Here is a 21,206-nt window from a genome sequence, read left to right on the forward strand (position 1 = left end):
AACGAAACAATAATATTATCAGCATGGCCCTTGATTTTATTAGACAAACTGGCGTCTAGAAGTACTACATGAATGAATATTCAATACGGGAGAAAAAAATAAGCATAGAAACTATACAGACTGTATAACAAAATTCAAAATGTCAATTTAAAACAAAATTATCATTGGATAAAATTTGATATCCTGTCTTTCACAATAAGACACACACACTAACGTAGAACGCTTGTTTCAGAAAATTCGTTTTGATCTTCCTCTCATTGATGTGTTAACACATTGCTGCTTTCTCTTCGTATAAGAAAGTTGACTTCTTAGTTACCTTTTCATGTTTAATTTCCGTCACTTCTTCTATGTAGATATCTTTTTTCCAAAAATATCCAACTGAACAAGAATAGATGTCTCCTTTCAGAATCGGCCAAGGCTTAAAGGCCGCCGTAGCCTAGTGGTCAGGCGCGCGGGTGCATAAGTACACGTGCCTTGAATGACCGGGGTTCAATCCTTTGACTGCTGAATACGGTGCTGTTTCTTGTAATCTGTCTATCTTGTGAACTCCTCTGACCGGAGAGAGAGAGAGAGAGAGAGAGAGAGAGAGAGAGAGTCAGTCAAAAGTAGAAGGGAATCACCAAGAAAGAGAAGAATGATGATATCCAGCTCAGGACCCTGGGTGTGCCAAGCCCATACTCACCAGATGAAGTATAGAGACTCAGCGTTTTATTGAGTCTCTTTACTTCCCTACTGCCACAGATTGGATGAAGTATTTGGGTTTGGAAGAGAATGACTGAGAATACATGATCACTGGCGTAATAACGCTCCCGTCTTTTAATATTTCATGTCTACTAAGGAACCCTAAATAACAAAATAAATTCAGTTTGCAGTCTTTAAGGTAATAATCTTTTATTACATTGCATGATTTCATACCTTTACATATAACAGCATTTTCACGAGTCATATAATTTATTATGCTTTAGCTTAACAAACAGAGTATCATATCATCAAATAATATACTATTTAGTGTAGTTATGACTAATTTCATCTATTCCTTGAATTAGGGTAGTTTCACGATCGAAATATTGCAATAAATTAAGGTTATTAATCTTAATATTGCAATATTTCGAAATTCTTATAGAGTGACATTAGCAAAATGTATTATCATGTTCACACTTAATTTCAATAACTTCACAACATAAAACTTCATGTGATTGTTCAGCTTTTTTTAAAGATTTCAGATAACCTGAAGTGCATTTTCGTATTCATTCAAATAAAAATAACCAAGAGCATCAAGTTCTGAAACTTTGAATTGGTTACCTATATGGCTGCACCAATAATTAAAGCAACACTCATGGAAAGGATCGATATCGGACAACCAGTAGGTGCCTCATTTTTGTGGTTAAAGTTTGGAATTTTAGGCTTGGCAGTTGACAGCTCTTCATTCATTTCTAGAAATAATAGGAATAAATATCAACAACAACAAAACAATGATATAAATAAGTTAACAAAACTTACTGCTTGAATAAGTACAGTATTTTATTAATGCCTAGGTTATACTAGTACTAAAATATCTCTAAGAATAAGGAGCAGAAAAATGAGAATGACTTTATTATTATATATACTCGACGATGTCTCAAAATCATCTGTGTAGTCACTAGTCGAATTCACACACCTCAAATTCGTCTTCGAGAATTATTTCATTAATTATTTACTTCGTAGTAAGCATATGCCGGTGATAAACAAAATACAGTATTTTATCCGATATTCAAATTACTCAGTATCGTAAATTATATCATCTGTAATTTAAAATAGAAAGTTAATCCTAATGATTGTTGTTTCTCATTTGTCTAGCTCGCTCAATATGAATGTAGATTCAGCTTCAGCTTAAAGGAATTGTAAATTCAAGTTAGATTGTTTTCGCTCTTGAGGTGCTGATCAATACTAATATCAAATGCACTCAGTGCATTCTTATAGATATATAACGTTATGTATTTAGCTTCTTTAAATCTGAAAGAGTTACAAACGTGAGGCGATAGCTCATTCTGATTCAATCAGAATGAAAACGTTTAGTAACCATAAATGACAATAACATACAGTTACATGCAATTAAGAATATATACAATTTTATATAATTCTGTAAAAGTATATATAAGTTATTGCTTGTTTGCCGTTATTTTTATGGATTTTTTTATGTATCCGTGTGTTATATGAATAAAAAAAGCACCCAGCGAAATGGGTGGTTTTTTTAAGGAAGTGTGTAAAATGTATGAATTACTTTCCAACAATACTATTCCTTCTTAGAGTCATCCATTTCCACAGAAATAGGACAGGGCCTTTCCTTTTTTAAGCGCATGTTTTCTTCAATGTACTTGTGGATACAAAAGGTGAAAACAAATGAAGAGTCTGACTGCTGATTCTTTCTTCTAATTGAGGGACATTAAGACAGGAAGGGCGTGTTGCGTTGCTTCTTACAGTCATGGAAAATTAATGGCTCACAATACTCGCCCTGTTTCTGGAAAGGGCATTCAAGGAGGAAATTGAAGAAATTTCATCTAGACTACATTCCTCTGTCCACAATACACTGGCATAGTAGAGAGGATTTTCTGGTTGGCAGGTGACGTGTGTAGTTGCATATAATTGAGGAGGAGGAGGGGTAAATCTCAAGGCCGAAAAAAAAAAAAAGAAAAAATATATTTTGAATTTTTGATACACTTCGGAGAATTTTAACTTCTTCGGTATAAATCTAGATGTCCTAATTAATATAACTGTATTTATATCCCAATCGGTGAAATGTATACATAACATATCCGCACTTCTAACTATAAGGTATATTTTCCCCCTGGGAGATTGCCCTTTCAAGGAGATGAAGTACCACTTTGATTCTACTTTCTGTATAGAGGTCAGCACCTGCATTCATTAATTTTCTTGCCAGTTTACTCACGCTCCCAGTAGCGATGGAAAGGGGAAACCTGATTTCATGTTTCCTCTTTTCAAAATAACGATTTTTTTTTCATTCTTCTTTTCTTCACGTAGTGTTCTCGTTGTCACGAAGTCGTCCCACTTCTGACTGATGCTGTGACATCCTTCTGGCCAACTGAAGAGAACAGGAACTACAAAGGCAATCCTGTACCGGAAATGATAAAAGTTATTTATAGGTTACTCTGGCTGCCACAGCATCAGCATGTATAGACTGTATCTAAATGCAACACTAAATTTAATTTCCAAAAAACAGAGGGGAGAAAATAATTAAGTCTCACCCTCAGAGTAATCTTGTCACTTTGTAATTATTTTTGCAGTTTTCAATTTAAGAGATTACTGCTGATGTAAATAATGTATTTTGTGTTCCTTCCTGTTGATATTTAATCTACTGACTTCCTAAAAGGTCCTGGAATATTTATATAGTATTTTTTTATTTTAGTTTAATTAAAAAATCGAAATATCCGTTGCAATACAATGTTTTGAATTCCCCCCCACTTTCATTTATTTAATTAACCAATAAGGCTGGAAAATCCCATGAAATATTTTCACCTGTAAGGAATCATTGTAGATTGAAATATTTCAAGATTATCAAAACATATTTAAATAAATATTCATATATGTATACTTATAGTATATATTCTAGATACTTGACATGAAATACCGCACCAAATATAACCTGTAAAAATACCATGCAAAAATGCTATATAACACCATACCAAAAATTTGTCAGAATTTGTCTCTGCTGACAAGCGTCTGGAGGATTTTGCTTTGTCTCTTTTTTTATATAGGCTCTATAGGAATGATGTCAGCAGAGTATCGAGTGAATTGCACGAATGTTCACAGACAAAGCAGCGAATCCATGTTTTATCCATTGTGATAAATCCTGATGAGAGTACTTTTTTAAACTCCTTTTTCATCATGAACATATGGTTAATTAATCGATTTTTATCTACATTCGCAGTACCTAAGGTAAACGCAGTTTCATGCATGTAGCAAATGCATCTAATTTCTCTATCGATGCAATTAAAATAAATAGCCTGTAATATTTAATCATCATTAATATAAGCGGATCATTATTTACTCACAATTGGCCTACTTCACTTGCTAATCATAAACTGATGAATCTTAGCTTCTCTCTTCATTAATAACAAAGATGGTTACAAGCATTAAAAAGTCAATGACTTTCTGTTGGAGATTTGTTCACTGATGACCTAGACGACATGTTTATATGTATGCGTTCATTAAAATAACGCTTAGGAGCAAGCAACATGACACAGATTCTTCCGCACATTTCACATGACCTTATTTCTGTAATCAACTTAAAGAAAATCGATTATCCTAGCGATTCCAGCACTTTCATCCCAACGAACTCCAAAACTTCAAGATTTCGTACAAGGCAGTTTCTTCACTTGTGATCTAATATTACTAATTTAAGATGTTAACGTGACCATTACGTATTCAGAAAATACTTCGTTCTGAGTAACAATAACTCTAGAACAAACAACTATAATTTGGAAAAATCTCACTCCCTCCTTTCCTTTATCAGCTCGATGTGGAAGGCACCTTTTCCAAAAAAAAAAATAAATAAATAAATAAATAAGAATGCTCAAAAAATACGCTGTTTGTGGCTGTAATTGGAAAGGGCCAACGGATCTGTGTAAAAATTTGCATGAATGCTTTTCAAGTGTAAATACTCGGTTTCAAGTGCCATGATATTGTTAGCTTTTTGCTAATTTTACCACTGAATTTTGCATCAGTCCAAAACGTTTCCAAGGTTCTATGCATTCAAGTATTGAATAAATCAATTTCTGAAATATGACTGCGGTTTTATCAGTGACGTCAGTAGAGAATATCCTCCGAAGTGAGAATATTCTACAGGATAATCTCTAAAAGACTATTCTCGAAAATTATCCGTCTTTAGGTTTTCTGCGTAATCTTTACAAAATATTTTTTTTTCATTTCATGATTAGTTTTCAACTGTTGGCATAGCCGAAGTAGATAACAGTAAAAAAAACCTTGTAATTGTGATAAGGATCATAGTAAACCTTACCCTTACATTTTCTCGCCGGGTTTCTGAATATGGGGTCGTACTTTTAAGAAATGCTTTATCCTCGCGAAGTTTAAAATATTTTGGGGATGACGTGATGAGGCATCTCCTTGTCAGTCGAGTATAAGCAGTTAACTACGTTCAATAGCAGTAGCTTGGCTGCTTGACGTAGGTGACATTTTTTCAGCATGAATCCGTATCATACTAGTCTGGGTCTGAACCTAAAATTGAAATTGGCCTTCTCTAATTTTCGCAACTAAACAAAACAATGTAAGAAGTCAGTGAAAGTGAGGTCGTGTACGTAATGGAGTGTGCAGTGTGCTGCTTGTACGTAATGGGTACGCAGTGTTCTGCTCAAAAACAATATTTTGTTAGCATGTTACGGGATCTTCACTTTCCCTAGACGAATTAAATTCATAATATGGTTTTTCCTTCATGCCATTATTTTCCTTGATAGACGAAGATTAATGACATCATTAAAAAATCTCCGCCTGCTTTAGGAAAGAACAGCAGGCATTACGCGGAAATGTTCTTATAAAGATGCGCGAAAACTTCCTGCATGAAAACAAATGCGTAATAAGAGGAACTTTCGGTGATGAAGAATTGGAACAGCCTCAGACTACTTGTAAATCCGTCTCTAGAAACAGGAAACAAACACCATTGTATACATGCTCTCACAAATAAAGACGTGAATACGGAATCAGTTGTGCTAAATATAATGGTTCTGTTGCATATACGTACTGTGTGTTCTGTGCTTCTGTTTATCTGCTTTTGTGAGAAAAACTCAAAGTTTAATACTAGGGGATTTTTTTTTATTAAATTAATGATAATGGAAAATGAAGTAGACTGCATGAAAAAAAAATGTACATACAACTTTCGAGTTATGATAATCTTCAAGATAGGTTAAACAACATTCTGGTGATTTTTAATTTTTTTAATTTCAAATTAGTGTTTTCGGCACTCAATAAACCAATAGTCAGTTCCATGCCACACTTTTGCTAAGATTTTGTGCTCAGTTGGTTAAACAATTACATGGATTTTTTTCCCTTGACATTTTTATTGTTTCTGGCAAAGGCTGTGTAAACCAAATAAAGAAATCTGATGGATCGGGAGATCGTTCAGACCGTCAAATGCGGCTTTCACGCGCAACCGAATGACCTGGGTGTTTCATTAAAGAAGCTTTTACTGCGTCATGCAAATGTGGTGGCACACCATCTTGTTGAACTATTCAGCATGTTCCCTAACAGTTGTGACATCAGCCGTAACTGTAACATATCAAGTAATTAATATCCAGTCATTATCTTCTCAACAAACCGAGAAAGGTCTATACACTTTCTCATTAGAGAACTCAATAAAACGTTGACTTTAGAGCTATCTCTAACGTGTTCTTGGTACAGTATGCACGTAGACTTCCATTTGTTCACACGAGCATTATACCAACAAACCGGACCAGAATGATAAAAGATGTTTTTACTACTGAAACCAGTTCTGGCCATCTGGAAGTTCATCATTAGAAATCTTGCCACATTTGACACTAGAATACATAACGTTGCGTTTACAATGACCCCTATGACGCATTTTCTAATAGCTCTGAAAACAGTTGTTTCCGGAAAATTAAGTTTCCAACGAGATGAGAACAAATGGGCACAGAGTTATTTTGCCCCCATTAGGGTTGAAAGGGCAAAATATTCGATCTTCGCAGAGGGCACAAAATGGGCTACGGCTCTGCACAATTTCAGTAAATGTCTGACACCATGCATGCACGCAGGAAAATCCAGTGGCTGATCTTTGTCGTACCTGCAGTCGTACCTACACTTTTTGTATGGAGTCGCCATATTTGAAAAATATGGCATCTCCATATTTTTCTTCATGTGGCCATGTTGCAACTAAGTAGTTTTCAAATTTTAGTGACTTAAGGACTCCCATCTAGCTTTAAAAACTTTTTTCGCTAATCCATACTTTTTCGAGGATCCCTGAATTTAACTGATTATTCCGTATATTTTCTCAGTATTTAAATATTTATAAGAAATTTAAAGCATTCTTTGCGGAACTCCTGGAATGCTCTACTAATCTCTAGGGTACGTTGTTGACTATTTGTTGCGCTTCTCAATTTGTTCAATTTGTTGACTACAAATTGAGAAGCGCTGTAATAATTCATTCTACATTAAAAAAAAAAAGTTTCTTTTCCTGAATTTCTTTTCCCAATATAGTTTTTCATGTGTCTGAAGCTGTCTAACCAGGAGGAGACGCCCACATCATAAGATGGGCGTTTGAGAAACCGATTGGTGTTTCAGACATCTTCAGTGTAATCTCAGAGGTGTCCTTCTTACCTTCTTGGGGTTAGTGTAAAGTGTATTGATGTCTAGCGGCACCAGGGTTTTCCCCATCTCCGCATTGCTTTCATTGTAGGTGTACCAGTTCACTGGGAAGGCCAGAGATTTAAAAGTATGTGGATTTTTATATGTGTAGTGTTGTGTATCGTTATTCATCTGGCCGTTTAGCCGCTGGACCCCTACTGAGGCCCAACGTTGCCCACACTTGGCTTCGTGAATGCAGACCAGGTGCACAGTATGAAATTTTACTCTGGCAGGCCCTGCCACCTAGTTTCTTGAGTTTCAGTGAGTAGGGCCTAAAAATAAAAAAAAATTAAAAAAATTACTCTGTAAGGGTGAGCGCTGGAAGAGGGAAGAGCCAATTGAGATTTATGCGGTTTAATTTGGACAAAATTAAGTTTTTGCAGTTTGTGTGGGGTTATACGCTGGCGTATTAGGCACAGTAGGGGGGGAGAGACTGAAGGCTGGGGGAAAAGACAAAGTATGGGGACGATAGAGAAGGCGACCCCAGGATGTTCAGTAAGCCAGGCCCGTGCCCCACCAGGAGAAGAATAAGGGTTGGCAGGGGAGGAGACAAGGATGTCTCCTCCTCCCCGCCAGGGGAAAGGGAATAAAGGTACCAAGCAAGGGAGCCCGGTACAGATCGTCATTAGGCAGTAGCACGTGAAGAGTCCAAGCGATATGAACCGGATCTTCTTTGGTGATCATGTTCAATGTAGGAGTCAAATCCAGTCGTAAGGTCATACATGAGGCAAGTCTCGTCATGTAACCTGTTCAGGTCGCCCAGTGTGCATGTTATTAGGATGCTGCCTTGGATCCTGGTGATATCATTTTCTTAGTTCATGCGTTGGCCATTTGGTTTAGCCATCCGAATAATTTGTATCCAATTCATGTCAAGTTCTGTATCAGTTTGTCTGGTTCAGACGTAGGTCTTCCTGGTTGTCAGTTCCCTCGTGAACAAGGCTAGATGATGGTCATGTTCATGGTTGAAGGTTATTTTGGTACAGTTTTCTTGCGTATTCCAGTTTTCTCCAGTCCTAGTTTCGTGATTCATCATCAGTTTCCGGGTGCTGTGCATGGTGGTTTGCTATAAGTGCTCTCCTTCTAGTAAAGAGTTTCTGTGCAAAGATGGTAATGGCTTAGAATCCATGTTCCGAGTCGCGAAGATACTGTTCTATGTTCTGCGGGAAGTAGGTGATAGCAGTGGTGAGCATGCATCGCAGGTCCTCATAGTGGTCGCAGTCGTACATGAGATGTTGTCATGTCTTCTCGCGGCTACAGAGGCAACGGGGATCCTCAATGATTCGGAAGCTAGACAGTTTTGCATTAAATGGCCCGTGCCCCGTGAGCAGGAAGGTGACGTGGAGCTCCAATTGGAACCAACTCGGGGGTTTTCGAAAGACTCTGTTTACGCTCGGGAGGAACTTCTTGGTGATTTCCTCTTTAGTGGACTCTGTCCACCGATCCTGCCATTTCTGTCGGAGGTGGTCGAGCAGTCTGGTTTTTTCAAGCTTCCTGTTGTTGACGAGGTCCAACGTGTAGTTCAGGATAGTACACGGTATTTATTTTGCCATATTATATGTCAGGGCGCATCTAATGATTTCGAAGTTCAGCGGGAGGACTCCCGCCAGAACCTGGAGTGTGTGCGTGCTGACTGTCGAGACAGCTCGTGTGATTGTCAGAATTAATGACCGCTGGATACTGTCCAAGGTTCTTCTATTTACCACCGTGGTTACTTTTTTGTATCAAATTGGTGAAGCATATGTGATGACCGGGATGAAGGTAGATTTATAGTAGAGGGACAGGGTCCGCTTGTTTAGCCCCCAGTCTCTCCTGGTCACTCTTGCGACCAGTGCAGAATATTTCCGTATCTTTTGTTTAATGTACTTTATATGGGGCTGGAAAAACAGATTTTTGTCTATGATGATGCCGAGATATTTGATTTCTGTAGCAAGTTTTATTGTGGTGCCTTGGATTTTCACTTGCGGTAGTCTGGTAAGATCAAGTCTGCCCTTCAGGAGTACTGAGCAGGTCTTACTTGGAGAAATCCGCAGACAATGGATTGTAGCCCAGTTTTGCAGAATTCCTATCGCGTGGTTGGCTTTTTCTTCGATCTGCGCTCGTGAATCAGCAGCAACAGTTAGTATCAAATCATCGGCGAAGGCCTGGGCGCCGACTTCGCCAATATCAAGGGCCAGAAATTCATCTAAAATCATATTCCATAACAGGGGTCCTAGGACAGAGCCCTGAGGGCACCCCCAGTGGATTTGTCTGGTTAGCTTCCTATACGGTGCATGTACTTCGATCGTTCTCTGTTTTAGATAACTCCTGATTGTGTTATACAGGTTTAGAGGCACTCTAAACCTGTATAACATTTCTCTTCTCAGGTTTTCAATGTCGGGGATCCATCAGGGCATCATAATCCACTGCAGGATGAAGGCCTCTCCAGCAACTTTCCAGTTCCTTCTGTTTTATGCAATGGCCTAACATTTCTCTTCTCAGGTTTTCAATGTCGGGGATCCATCAGGGCATGGCGCCTGGCTTTGGCGTTTTCCTTTTCATTGCCTGTTCGCTAACTGTTGTGATGATTTCAGTTACTTTTCTTTGCAGGTCATTTGCCTCTCTGGGTCGACTCGCAGTACGTTCATCATCATCATCATCATCATCAGCCATTTTCAATCCACTGCAGGATGAAGGCCTCTCCAGCAACTTTCCAGTTCCTTCTGTTTTATGCAATGGCCATCCATTTACTACCCACAAACTCATGAATTTCATCTATCCATCTTCGCCGTTGTCTTCCAGGTTTCTTCTAGCTCCTCTTGGATACCATTCTGTTATTTTCTTAGTCCATCTGTCTTTACTTGAGTTTGCTGCCTAATGCATGTGTTTCACTTCTTATCTAACAGTCTGATTCCCAGTATAATTCGTTCCATTCTTCGCAGTGTAGTTCTCAGCTTCTCTTCCATTCTTTTGGCGAGTGCCCAAGTTTCACTTCCATAAGTCATGGTGGGAAGTATACATTGGTTCATTATTTTGCGTTTCAGACAAATTGAGATATTGCTCCTCAGTATGTGACTATATTTCCTGAATGCTATTCCATCCAAAATTTATTCTTCTCTTGACTTCCAGCCATTTATTTATTACAGCTAATAACTTGTCCCAGATAAGTATATGACTCCACCTTTTCAGTTACTGCTCCTTCAATCATTATGTCCCTTTCTGTGGCATACTTGTTCATCATTACTTTTATTTTAGCCATAATCATCTTTAGTCCAAAATCCTTACTAACTGTGCATAAATGATTAAGATTTTCCTCTAATTCTTTGGGATCGTGGCTTATTTTGACCATAATGTCATCTGCAAATCGTAAATGGTTTAGATACTCTCCATTCACATTGACTCCTTTCTGCGACCAGTCTAATCTTCTGAAAGCTTCCTCAAGGGCAGCAGTAAACAGCTTCGGAGATATTGTGTCTCCTTGTCGAACTCCTGTCTCGATTTTAAATTTCCTACTGTCTTTGTCTAGTCTAATAAAGGAGGTAGTGTTCTCATATTTTCTTCAAAATCATAATATACGGGGTATCTATGTTTTGTCTTTCCAGTGCCCGAAACATTGCCTTATGCTGTATGGAGTCAAATGCCTTTTCATAATCCACAAATCCAAGTATAACGGTGTTTTATATTCGTTTGCTTTCTCCATTAGCTGTGATATTACGTGAAGGTGATCCATAGTTGAGAATCCTGTCCTAAAGCCAGCTTGCTCTTTTGGTTGCGTCTCATCAAGTATTCTTTCTAATCTGTTAGTAATGACCCTTGTGAACAACTTATAGATGTTGGATAGCAAGCTAATTGGTCTATAATTTCCAATTTCTGATTTATCTCCTTTCTTATGCAGCAAAACTATGATTGCATTATTCCACTGCTTAGGCATCACACCTTTTCTAATGCACTTTGTGAAGAGGCTTGCCAGTTTTTGTGTTATGTCTCTTCCTCCCAATTTTAACAACTCTACAGTAACTTCATCTCCCCCCGGGGCTTTCCGATTCTTCATTTTCTTCAATGCATGTTCTACCTCATCAGGAAGAATATCGGGTATGTCGTATGTGTTGCTAATTTGCGATCCATCTTCCCCACTGCTGGCATCATCCCCTCGCTCCTTGTGTAATTCTCTATAGTAGTCTTCTGCTATTTGAATTATGCCTTCTCTGCTGTTTATAAGTACACCATCGCTATTCTTCATTTGAAGTATTATTTGTCTTTCTGTATTACTGCTCATGGCTGCTGATTTAAGTCCTTTGTTTTCCCTTAATGCTTGTTCTACTTTTCTTGTAATTTTCTCCTTGTCAGTGTTTATCTTGCTCTTCATTTGTTGCCTTTGGTTCATCATAACAAATGTTTCTTGACTAATTGTGTCTTCTTTGGATTTATTTTTCCCTATAGGTTTCTTGGGGTTTATCACTTTCAGAAAGTTGTAATATTCCTCGTCGATATCTTGGTCCTGAGCAGTCTGCAGAAGCTCAAACGTGTTCTTAAGTTCCAGTACATACTGCTTTTTCTCGTATTCTGTTATCTCAAAGACCTTTGTATTATTTACTCGAGTCAGTTTTTTCCTTTCCTTTCCTACATCTATATCAAGTGTACATCTTACCATTCTGTGATCACTTCCAACATTTACCTTATTCAGAACGGTAACATCATTCACGATATATCTTCTGTTAGTGAGGATGAAGTCGATTTCATTAGTTGTTAATCCATTTGGTCTCTTCCATGTCCACTTGATGACTATAGTAGTCTTAGACAGTTTTTAAATTCTGTACAGTGGGACCAACTGATGATGTTACCAACAGCGAATTCTAAGCGGGAAGCATTCAAGGAATTAATAGTGGAAGCTACTAAACGTTTCATACCTATTAAGAAATATTATTCAAGGTTTAGGCCTAAATGGTTGTCAAATGAACTAATGAGACCCGTGGCAGAGAATAAAAATGCATGGGATGCATATAAAATATCAGGCGACACAGAAGCCTATGATATATATAAGCTCTCTGTAATCAAGTCACAAAGGAGGTTAGGCAGGCGAAGGCAGATTACGAGAAATCTTTGGCAAAGGATGCTAAGAAAAACAGCAAGGATTTTTTTACTTATATAAACTGTAAAAGGAAGGGGATGAATCTGATTGGTCCACTTGATATCGATGGTTCGACTGTTGATGATCCTGTTCAGATAGCAAACAAATTGAATGAGTATTTTGCATCTACATTCACACATGTGGAGTTATTAAGGTTTGAAAATGCCACAAGGTTATAAAATTGTAACAGGGTGCTTAATGATTTTGTAATAACTGAGAACAAAGTGGGGGAGAAATTGTTGATGTTAAACATAAGAAAGGCACCTGGGGGTGGATGGGATTTATCCAGTTATATTAAAGGAGGCGGCAAAGGAAGTAAACAAACCCTTAGCCATAATTATGAGAGCATCCTTGGACTCAGGGGAGGTCCCAAAGGACTGGAGATGTACAAATGTGTCCCCAATTCACAAAGGGGGATCGAAGGGTGACACGAGTAATTACAGACCAATTAGTTTAACTTCTGTTCCGGGTAAAATAATTGAGTCACTGGTTAAAGATGCATTGCAAGATCATCTAGACAAGACTGCAGCAATAATTCAGACACAGCATGGGTTTGTTAAAGGAAAGTCTTGTTTGACAAATTTGATTGGATACCATGATGTGGTTACAAAGGAACTGGATGCAGAAAATAATTTTGATATCACATATTTGGATTTTAGGAAAGCTTTTGACACTGTTGCGCATGGAAGACTACTGTACAAATTGGAGCAGAATGGTATTAAGGGTAAGTTGCTACAATGGATAAAAGAATGGTTGAGTGGGAGAAGACAGAGAGTTGTAATCAATGGGTGCTGCTCTTCGTGGACTAATGTTATTAGTGGAGTCCCACAGGGTTCGGGTTGGGTCCACTGTTGTTTTCTATATTTATCAATGATATTGATGAAGGTATATCAGGCTTAGTATCGACGTTTGCAGATGATACAAAAGTTGGCAGGGTTTTTAATGACAGTAATGGCAGTGTGCTACTGCAACAGGATCTAGAAAATTTGGGCAGATGGGCTGAGAAGTGGCAACTGAAGTTTAACATTCACAAATGAAAAGTACTGCATATGGGTAGAAGTAACCCCAGGGAAATGTACCAACTGTGTGATACTACACTTAAGGTGGTAGAAAATGAAAAAGACCTGGGAGTAATTGTCCAGTCAGATATGAAGTTTTCTGAGCAATGCAGACAGGCTGCCAGTACAGGTCATGGGGTGTTGTCAATGATATATAGGAATTTTGTTAGCATGGAAAAGGAAGTGATTGTCCCTCTGTATAAGGCAATGGTCAAGCCACGTCTTGAGTACTGCGTGCAGGTCTGGAGGCGTCATTTTAGGAAGGATGTAGATTTACTTGAGCGTGTACAGAGAAGGGCAACAATATTGGTGAGGGGAACGAAGGGACTCTTACCAAGAGAGGCTTAAGTTCTGCAAATTGCAGTGGCTGGAGACTAGGCACCTGCAAGGTGTTCTGATTGAGGTGTGCAATGCCTTGAATGGGTTGAGCACGCTGAATTCTGATGGGATTCTTCCACTTGTTCAGATTACCAACCTAAGGGGGCATAAATTGATATTGAAGAAGGACAGATGTAGAATAGATGTGCGGAAATTTGCCTTTAGCCAGCGTGTTGTTAATTGCTGGAACAAATTTCCACCTGTCGTTGTGGAAGTTGATATGTTAAATAAATTTAAGGAGGAACTGGACAAATATTTAGAGGGGATTGTTTTGTAATTTTTTATTTATTATTATTTTTTTTTTTTTGGCTGATTCTGCATAAGCTCATACGCTTGCTTTCTTGCATCACATGCCACTACTACTACTACTATTTTCTGTTCACCCTTTTCTTAAAAAAAAAGTGTTCATTACTGACAATCCTTGAGATTCTGCAAATTCCACAAGTCTTCCACCTCTTTCATTTCTTTCACCAATTCCAAAATTCGCTGTAGTTCCCCTTTCTGCGCTGTGTTGTATTTTTCCAACCTTAGCATTGAAGTCCCCCATATAATAGTGTAGTGGGTTTTCTGCTCATCTAGAAGACTCTCAATTTCGGTGTACATTTCTTCAACCTGGTAATGCTCCCCAACCTCAGCAGTGAGTTTTTCCTTGAAAGTTTCCCAATTTGCCATATTAACTGCGAAGCGGTTTAGTGATGTTTTTATCATCGGGGTTTTACTGAGTTGGTTCTGTATCTGGTATGTAATCACTCTGTGGTCGGACGCGGTCAGGAGTCTTGGACCGTCCAGTGTTTAATGTATCGGGCGACTTTCGCAGTTGCGAGTGATACATCTATTGTGGCCTTCCACAGAGTGTTACAGAAAGTTGGCAGCTGGCATGGCAGGTTGAGGATCTCAAATGTAGTGTTTGCCAAGTGATCTTCCAGGATCTGGCCATTTCTCGTGGCTCTCCTATCTGGGATCATGCTGTGCCAGGCCGGGGTGCCGCAGTTTACATCAGCCTCTATGATGATTCTCTGATTAGGCAATGTGTTCAAGAGGATCTGGAGATATCTAGGGTTATATTCTTCGTGTGTAACCTGTTAGCAGGGAATTTAACTGATTATTCCGTAAATTTTCTCAGTATTTAAATATTTATAGGAATTTTAAAGCGTTCTTCGCCGACCTCCTGGAGTACTCTACGGATCTCTAGGGTACGTTGACTCCAAATTGAGGTCTCATTCTACATTACAAAAAAAAATAATAAAAAATTAAAAAAAAGTTTCTCCTCCTGAATTTGTTTTCCCGACAGTTTTTCATGGGTTTGAAGCTGTCTAACCAGGAGGAGACCCCATATCATCTAAGATGGGCGTTTGAGAATCAGATTGGTGTTTCGGACATCTTGAGTGTAATCTCAGAGGTGTCCTTACTTTCTTGGGGTGTAACCTGTTAGCAGAGAACTAGTTTTATATCTACTGAACGAACGAGGTGGGCTACTAATATGAGACTACGCCAACGAAATTGGATAAAGTATTAGCTGAAACCTTTTTACTATGGTAGGATGAAGCAATAGAGACACATACTAGCTGAAACGTCATCCAGGTCAATAAGGTTCCTGCTGTGCCTGTCAAGGAACAGAACATACAGTGTTCAATATGATACCAGAAGAATGAAGTCGATATGATATCAGTATGGCAGGGATCGCAGAAACCAAAGGGGCAAATACAGATGAATTGCAGCTAAACAATAATTACGTATTAATTTATTATGGAAGTAAGATGTATTGCAAGGAATGTAATACAATTTAAAGCTTTTAAACTAGTTTGGAATAAAGTTTAATTGGCTGGAAAGTTAAGATCATTTAACATGGAAAGTTGTGTGAAGAAATTTTTCTATGCATAGGCCCAAGTGAAGGCAATAAAGAAGATTTATTTATTTAGAACTGTTCTTTATTTAGTAGTAGCTTCTATTGCTAAATGAAGAACTGCTAATGACAAAGAAAGAATAGCAACAGTAAAATCTACAAAAAATCTGTGCAAACCAAGCACTTTTGATTACATATATTATAAACTTTTGTAAAATGATAAGAGAAGTTTACCTCAATATAGTACGTAGAACACTTCCCTATGATACTCTCCAGAAATTAAAACGAAAAATTGAAAATCTTACATTAGAGTAACAAATAAAAATCAATTTAACACAATTAAAAATCAATTTAACGCAATTAAAAATAAGAAAATTAATTAAAAGAATTTCACGAAAAAATTGCAAAACGATTTTCCTTCCTGAAGCTGACAACACTTTTCGACCGTATGTCGTGATCACAGGAACGAAAATTACCGAATAGGGGTGAGCATGGAACTTAAGTAGGGATTATTTGTCTTCGCGCATTCGCATAAAAGCCCACGAATCGGAGATCAGATATGGCCAGCGAACATTAACAGAATTCTCATGTAATTTAATTTCTACGGTTTAGCCTATAAATGCCTATAAATATTCTACGACGGAATCTGCTTTGGGCTCAGAAATACAAATATTAAGCAGCAGATTCTTAAACAGGGGTTATCCCCTTGCTACAATAAACCGAATTAGGTTACAAGCTAAGGATAGGATACAAAATACTACACCAACCAACAATAGTAATATCAAAAAATACTTTATTTCTGTCCCATATGTTGAACAGTGGCACAACAGCTTAACAGATTCTTTAAAGATATCTAATTTAAAATTGTGGCCAGGCCAATACGGAAACTACACAATATACTGAACAATCGCTCAGTCCTTTTCTCGTTCGCTACACAAATTAATGACCTGGTATACAACATTTCTTGCGGTGATTGCGACTCGTCTTACCAAGGTTCTACGCGGTTTCTTCTGAATTTTCGTGTTAATCAATACGCGGTCTCAGTTCGTGCTTCTCGTTCGGCAGCATATCCATGCCGTTAATGAAAAACGTACATTTTTATTCAACGAGGCCAAAATACTCAAGTGTCCAACGTAATTATCCGAGACTATTAATTGAATAAACCGTCGAAATTAAATTACATGAGAATTCTGTTAATGTTCGCCGGCCATATCTAATCTCCGATTTGTGGGCTTTCACGTGAATGCGCGAAGACAAATAATTCCTACTTAAGTTTCATGCTCATCCCTATTCGGTAATTTTCATTCCTGTGATCACGACATACGATCGAAAAGCGTTGTCAGCTTCAGGAAGGAAAATCTTTTTGCAATTTTTTCGTTAAATTCTTTTAGTTAATTTTCTTATTGTTAATTGCGTTAAATTGATTTTTAATCATTTGTTACTCTAATGTAAGATTTTCGATTTTTTCATTTTAATTTCTGGAGAGTTTCATACGGAAGTGTTCTACTTACTATATTGAGATAAACTTCTCTTATTATTTTACAAATATTGATATCAACGTAGAACGTATTGAGCATTACAGCTCTGGTTCATACTATCTATATATTACAAACATATTTCAACATAACAGTGGTCACAACTTTTTTTTATGAATGAGGCATAATAACTGAAACAAGAAAAACATAGATGACTATTATTTCACAAAAGATCTTAAACAACTGTTGAAGATATGAGTATTGTGGAGGATTTGAGATTAAGAGTGATCATTATTTCGTATTGAGAAAATTAAAAATAGCAGTTGGTGCCAAAAATAAGAGTTGTAATTATGGAAGCCTCTTGTTCACTTAAATGGAATTTCTGATGCTGACATCAGAAATTCCAAATAAGAAATTTAATGGAAGCTGCAAAAGAGGTATTTGGAGAAAAGGTGAGCAAGAGATTTTTTGGCAGGACTGGAGAAAAGTGATTATAATCACTGTGCTTGACAGCGCAGACAGAATTTGTTGATAAAAAAAAAAAAAAAAAAAACTGTCGTATTAGGGTCACCGAAGATTGAACTTTGTTGATAGTGAATTTAAATTTCCTTAAGTTTTCATGTACATAAAGTCTCGGATTATTTCGAATTACGATGATTCTGTACAACGCCGTTTTTAATTTAAAAATTTTATTTTCTAAATATAAAAAATTTCTCTTTCCTTTTTTCTTAAAGAACAAAATTTCAACGTCAGGGCCTCGCTTGTTTTTGACAATGTTACTACTGGCCATCCTGGTAACAATAAAGACCTGGATGACAACATAAGTCATTTTCACGACAACAAATGTAATCGCTGTATTACAACTGATACACCCAGTGGTGATAGCGACATTCCCGGCGATAAGTGATCACCGCGACACAACGAACGGCCAGGACCAGCCACGGTACTAGATTCAGGAGGAGATACAGTATTAAGAAGTCTGTAGAGAACATTGCAGTAGCATGGGAAGGAAAGTACTTGAACTATACGATTAATTCAATCACTGTCTGGAGTTGTTTCTCGTGGTTTGGACTTCAACCATTGGTTGTTGTTTCTAGGACATTGAATGCCTGGATTATATTGACATGTTACACAATTCTACTTTTCCTATATTGTGGTTAGCGGTATGGAGAGGAATCCCTTTTCTGTTTCAGTATGATTTTAAAGTTTAGTTTGAAGAGACGCGCATGTAAGAGCTTCATTAGCCTGCCGATAGCTGAACAGAGCAGTCAATCAGACTGCTCTGTTCAGCTATCGGCAGGCTAATGAAGTTAAATGTTTTTCTAATGGTTTGTCTAACAAATATTAGACAAATATGCGCGAAGTCTTGATAACGTTCTGCGTCATGTGTGTGTGTGTGTGTGTGTATGTGTATATATATATATATATATATATATATATATATATGTATATATATACGTTAAAACGCAGTTTCATTTTAATCACATTTTTGCACGCGCCTGAATAAATGAGACTAGAGTTAAATTACGTTAAATATTATGCTTCTACTACCGCGTTGTTTCAAATTGTATCATTATGGTGAATTAAAGAAACTGGGTGTTATCTCATAGATATCTAACTAGGTGAACTGAAGATAATTTAGAAACCCGTTGTGGGGCGCGTGGTAAGATAATCTCGTTTTAAATTGCAAGTATAATCATTTCTATGTAGTTATAAGAGTCAGGCATATTTTCCTACGATATCTAAATATTTTTTTTATCCACCCTCGGTAGCTCTTGGAAGCATGATGAACATTATTTGTGAGCATCTTTAAGATGGTTTATTTTTATTTCGAAGAAATGAAAAAGCAGTGATTTTATTTAGGTAAGCGGACAACGTCTATTCTTTTGATAATTTCCCGGTAGAAAGCTTCTATGAAAGTTGACCTGAACCCAAGAGATTCTCTCCACGGATTTCATTAAAGCGCATCATTCATCACGAACCAGTTCTCTGTAAACGTGTAGTTATGTGAGTGAGCAACACAGGTAATTGGACACATAAAAACTGGCTCTTGGTCCAACCTCTCCTCCTTTTCATCTCTTTCGTTCTGTTTTCACCACATCATATTTTCCAAATTTGGGATCTTCTGCTTCTATCCTATAGGTGTAAAATGTAGGCAATAAAACCCACGTTCTTTATGGAGCAGAAATTTTTGTATGAGAAATGGCGTTTAATCATGCTTTTGACTCAAAGGAAACAGGTTTGAAAAATGGCTGAAAGGAATAAGAATTTTAAAAAATAAGCATATTTCATTGAGAATTGAGTTCACTTGTACAGTATGTCTACCGCATTACAAAATTTTTAAGATATTTACAGCATTTATATCCAACTATTCTTAGATGAATATAAAATGTTAGGAAAATACAAGTACAGTACTATAGACTGATCAAAATGGTTATTTTTTATGTTTGGTCACGAACAATCTTTTGTTAGATAAATAACTGTACTACTAATTGGAAAATTGTAGTGGAAAATCGGATGGCTCCATCCGCAAAACTGATCAAAGCGGCCATCTTTGTAAAGAGTGAAGGTGGAGTGGGGGGAGGACTCACATTGAAGAATCTTCTGCTATGCAAGTGGTAGTTTTATACCCTCTGTGTAAATTGTGTGCTTTCTCTGGTCAGTAGGTCTGTTTTGGACCTAAAAACTCAAGTTACTGGGAGAAAACCTTGCTTTCCCTCCACCCTCCAAAAACTGGTTAACTTGGCCAAAGTATTCTTCTGATGAACAAAACAAAAACAAATTATGATATTACAGTCCCCTATAAATGATTACATCTACCCATATATTTATTTTGTCTGTAAATTGCGTGTGTTCTCTGGTCGATTTTCCTGTTTGCTGGACGAAAAAACTCCAGTTCTCGGAGGAAAGCCTTGCTGAGACCGACAAACTCAGCCACGGAGTGAAAAAGCCCACTAAAGTTCCTTGCGTCATCGACGGGATTCGAACTCGGGCCTTTTTCACTCTGTGTGGGGAGGACGGTGACGATATCACTGTGCTACACGCCCAGCCTCTTCTAATGAAGACATGTGGACATATGTATGTGTAATGGGCGGCACCAAGAACATCTGTTCAACTCCGCCTCGTTTCTCTGTAAGAACAGTATCACTACAAATGGGCTAGATATGTATATGACGTAGGTTTGTGTGTATTATGTGTGTTCTGTTGTGTCTGGCCGCTTGGCTACCCAGAAGCATCAGTCACCTGGACAGATGATTCTGGACACTCGTCCACACCACGGGAAGGTGGGCTAGTCCCAGTAAAACACGTACTGTCTCAAAAGAGACGCTGATCCACCTAGTGTTGCCAGAAGGTGGGCCAGGATCCTCTGGGGGCCCATTCCAGAGGGAGGAAAGGGAGAAAAAAAAAAAAAAGGCACCACCCATGGTGCAGTTTATGAAGAAAAAAAATAAAATGAAAATAAATAAATAAATAATAAAAAAAATTAAATAAATAGAAAAAAAATAATAATTAAATAAAAGGAAAAAAGAAAAAAAAAAATAATAATAATACAATAGATGGATAAAAAAAAACTAGTGATACTGATTAAGAAAACAAAATAAAAAAAAATAAAAATAAATAGACAATAAATTTCAATAAGACCATATCTAAATGGCAAATGAAGCAGGAAAAAAATAAAAATAAATAAATAATAAAATAAAAAAAATTATTTGGTGCGTTAAAAAAAAAAAAGAAAAAAAAAAGACAGCTGCACCGGATTAACTAACTCCAGGCAGAAAGCGACGGAAAAAAAAAAAATAATAAAAAAAATATATTAGATTGGCAAACTCACTCTTAGAAGTGCATTTTCTTGCTATTTAATCCACCATAAATATTGTTTAGGTAAATTCGCCATACAAACAAAATGAGAAGAAACATCTGATAATAAAATAATTAATATTTTAGCTTTTTAAATATTTTTGAAAGATTTTTTTTCCGTC

The 21,206-nt window shown here is 37.3% G+C and overlaps 1 protein-coding gene across 1 annotated transcript in view; it reads right to left on the reverse strand.

Annotated features, from left to right (window-relative positions):
• Positions 1 to 874: 874 nt before the first annotated feature.
• Positions 875 to 21,206, reverse strand: part of LOC150091585 (uncharacterized) — a 31,191-nt gene continuing 10,859 nt past the window's right edge. The window contains exon 2 of the mRNA XM_090384697.1: positions 875 to 1,433. Within this exon, the coding sequence (XP_090240823.1) occupies positions 1,303 to 1,433 (131 nt within the window). The 3' untranslated portion in view covers positions 875 to 1,302. The remainder of the gene's footprint in view (positions 1,434 to 21,206) is intronic.

This window comes from Mastigoproctus giganteus, chromosome 1 (assembly GCF_048544385.1).
Source record: "Mastigoproctus giganteus isolate SK-2022 chromosome 1, ASM4854438v1, whole genome shotgun sequence".
Classification (NCBI taxonomy): Eukaryota; Metazoa; Arthropoda; class Arachnida; order Uropygi; family Thelyphonidae; genus Mastigoproctus; species Mastigoproctus giganteus.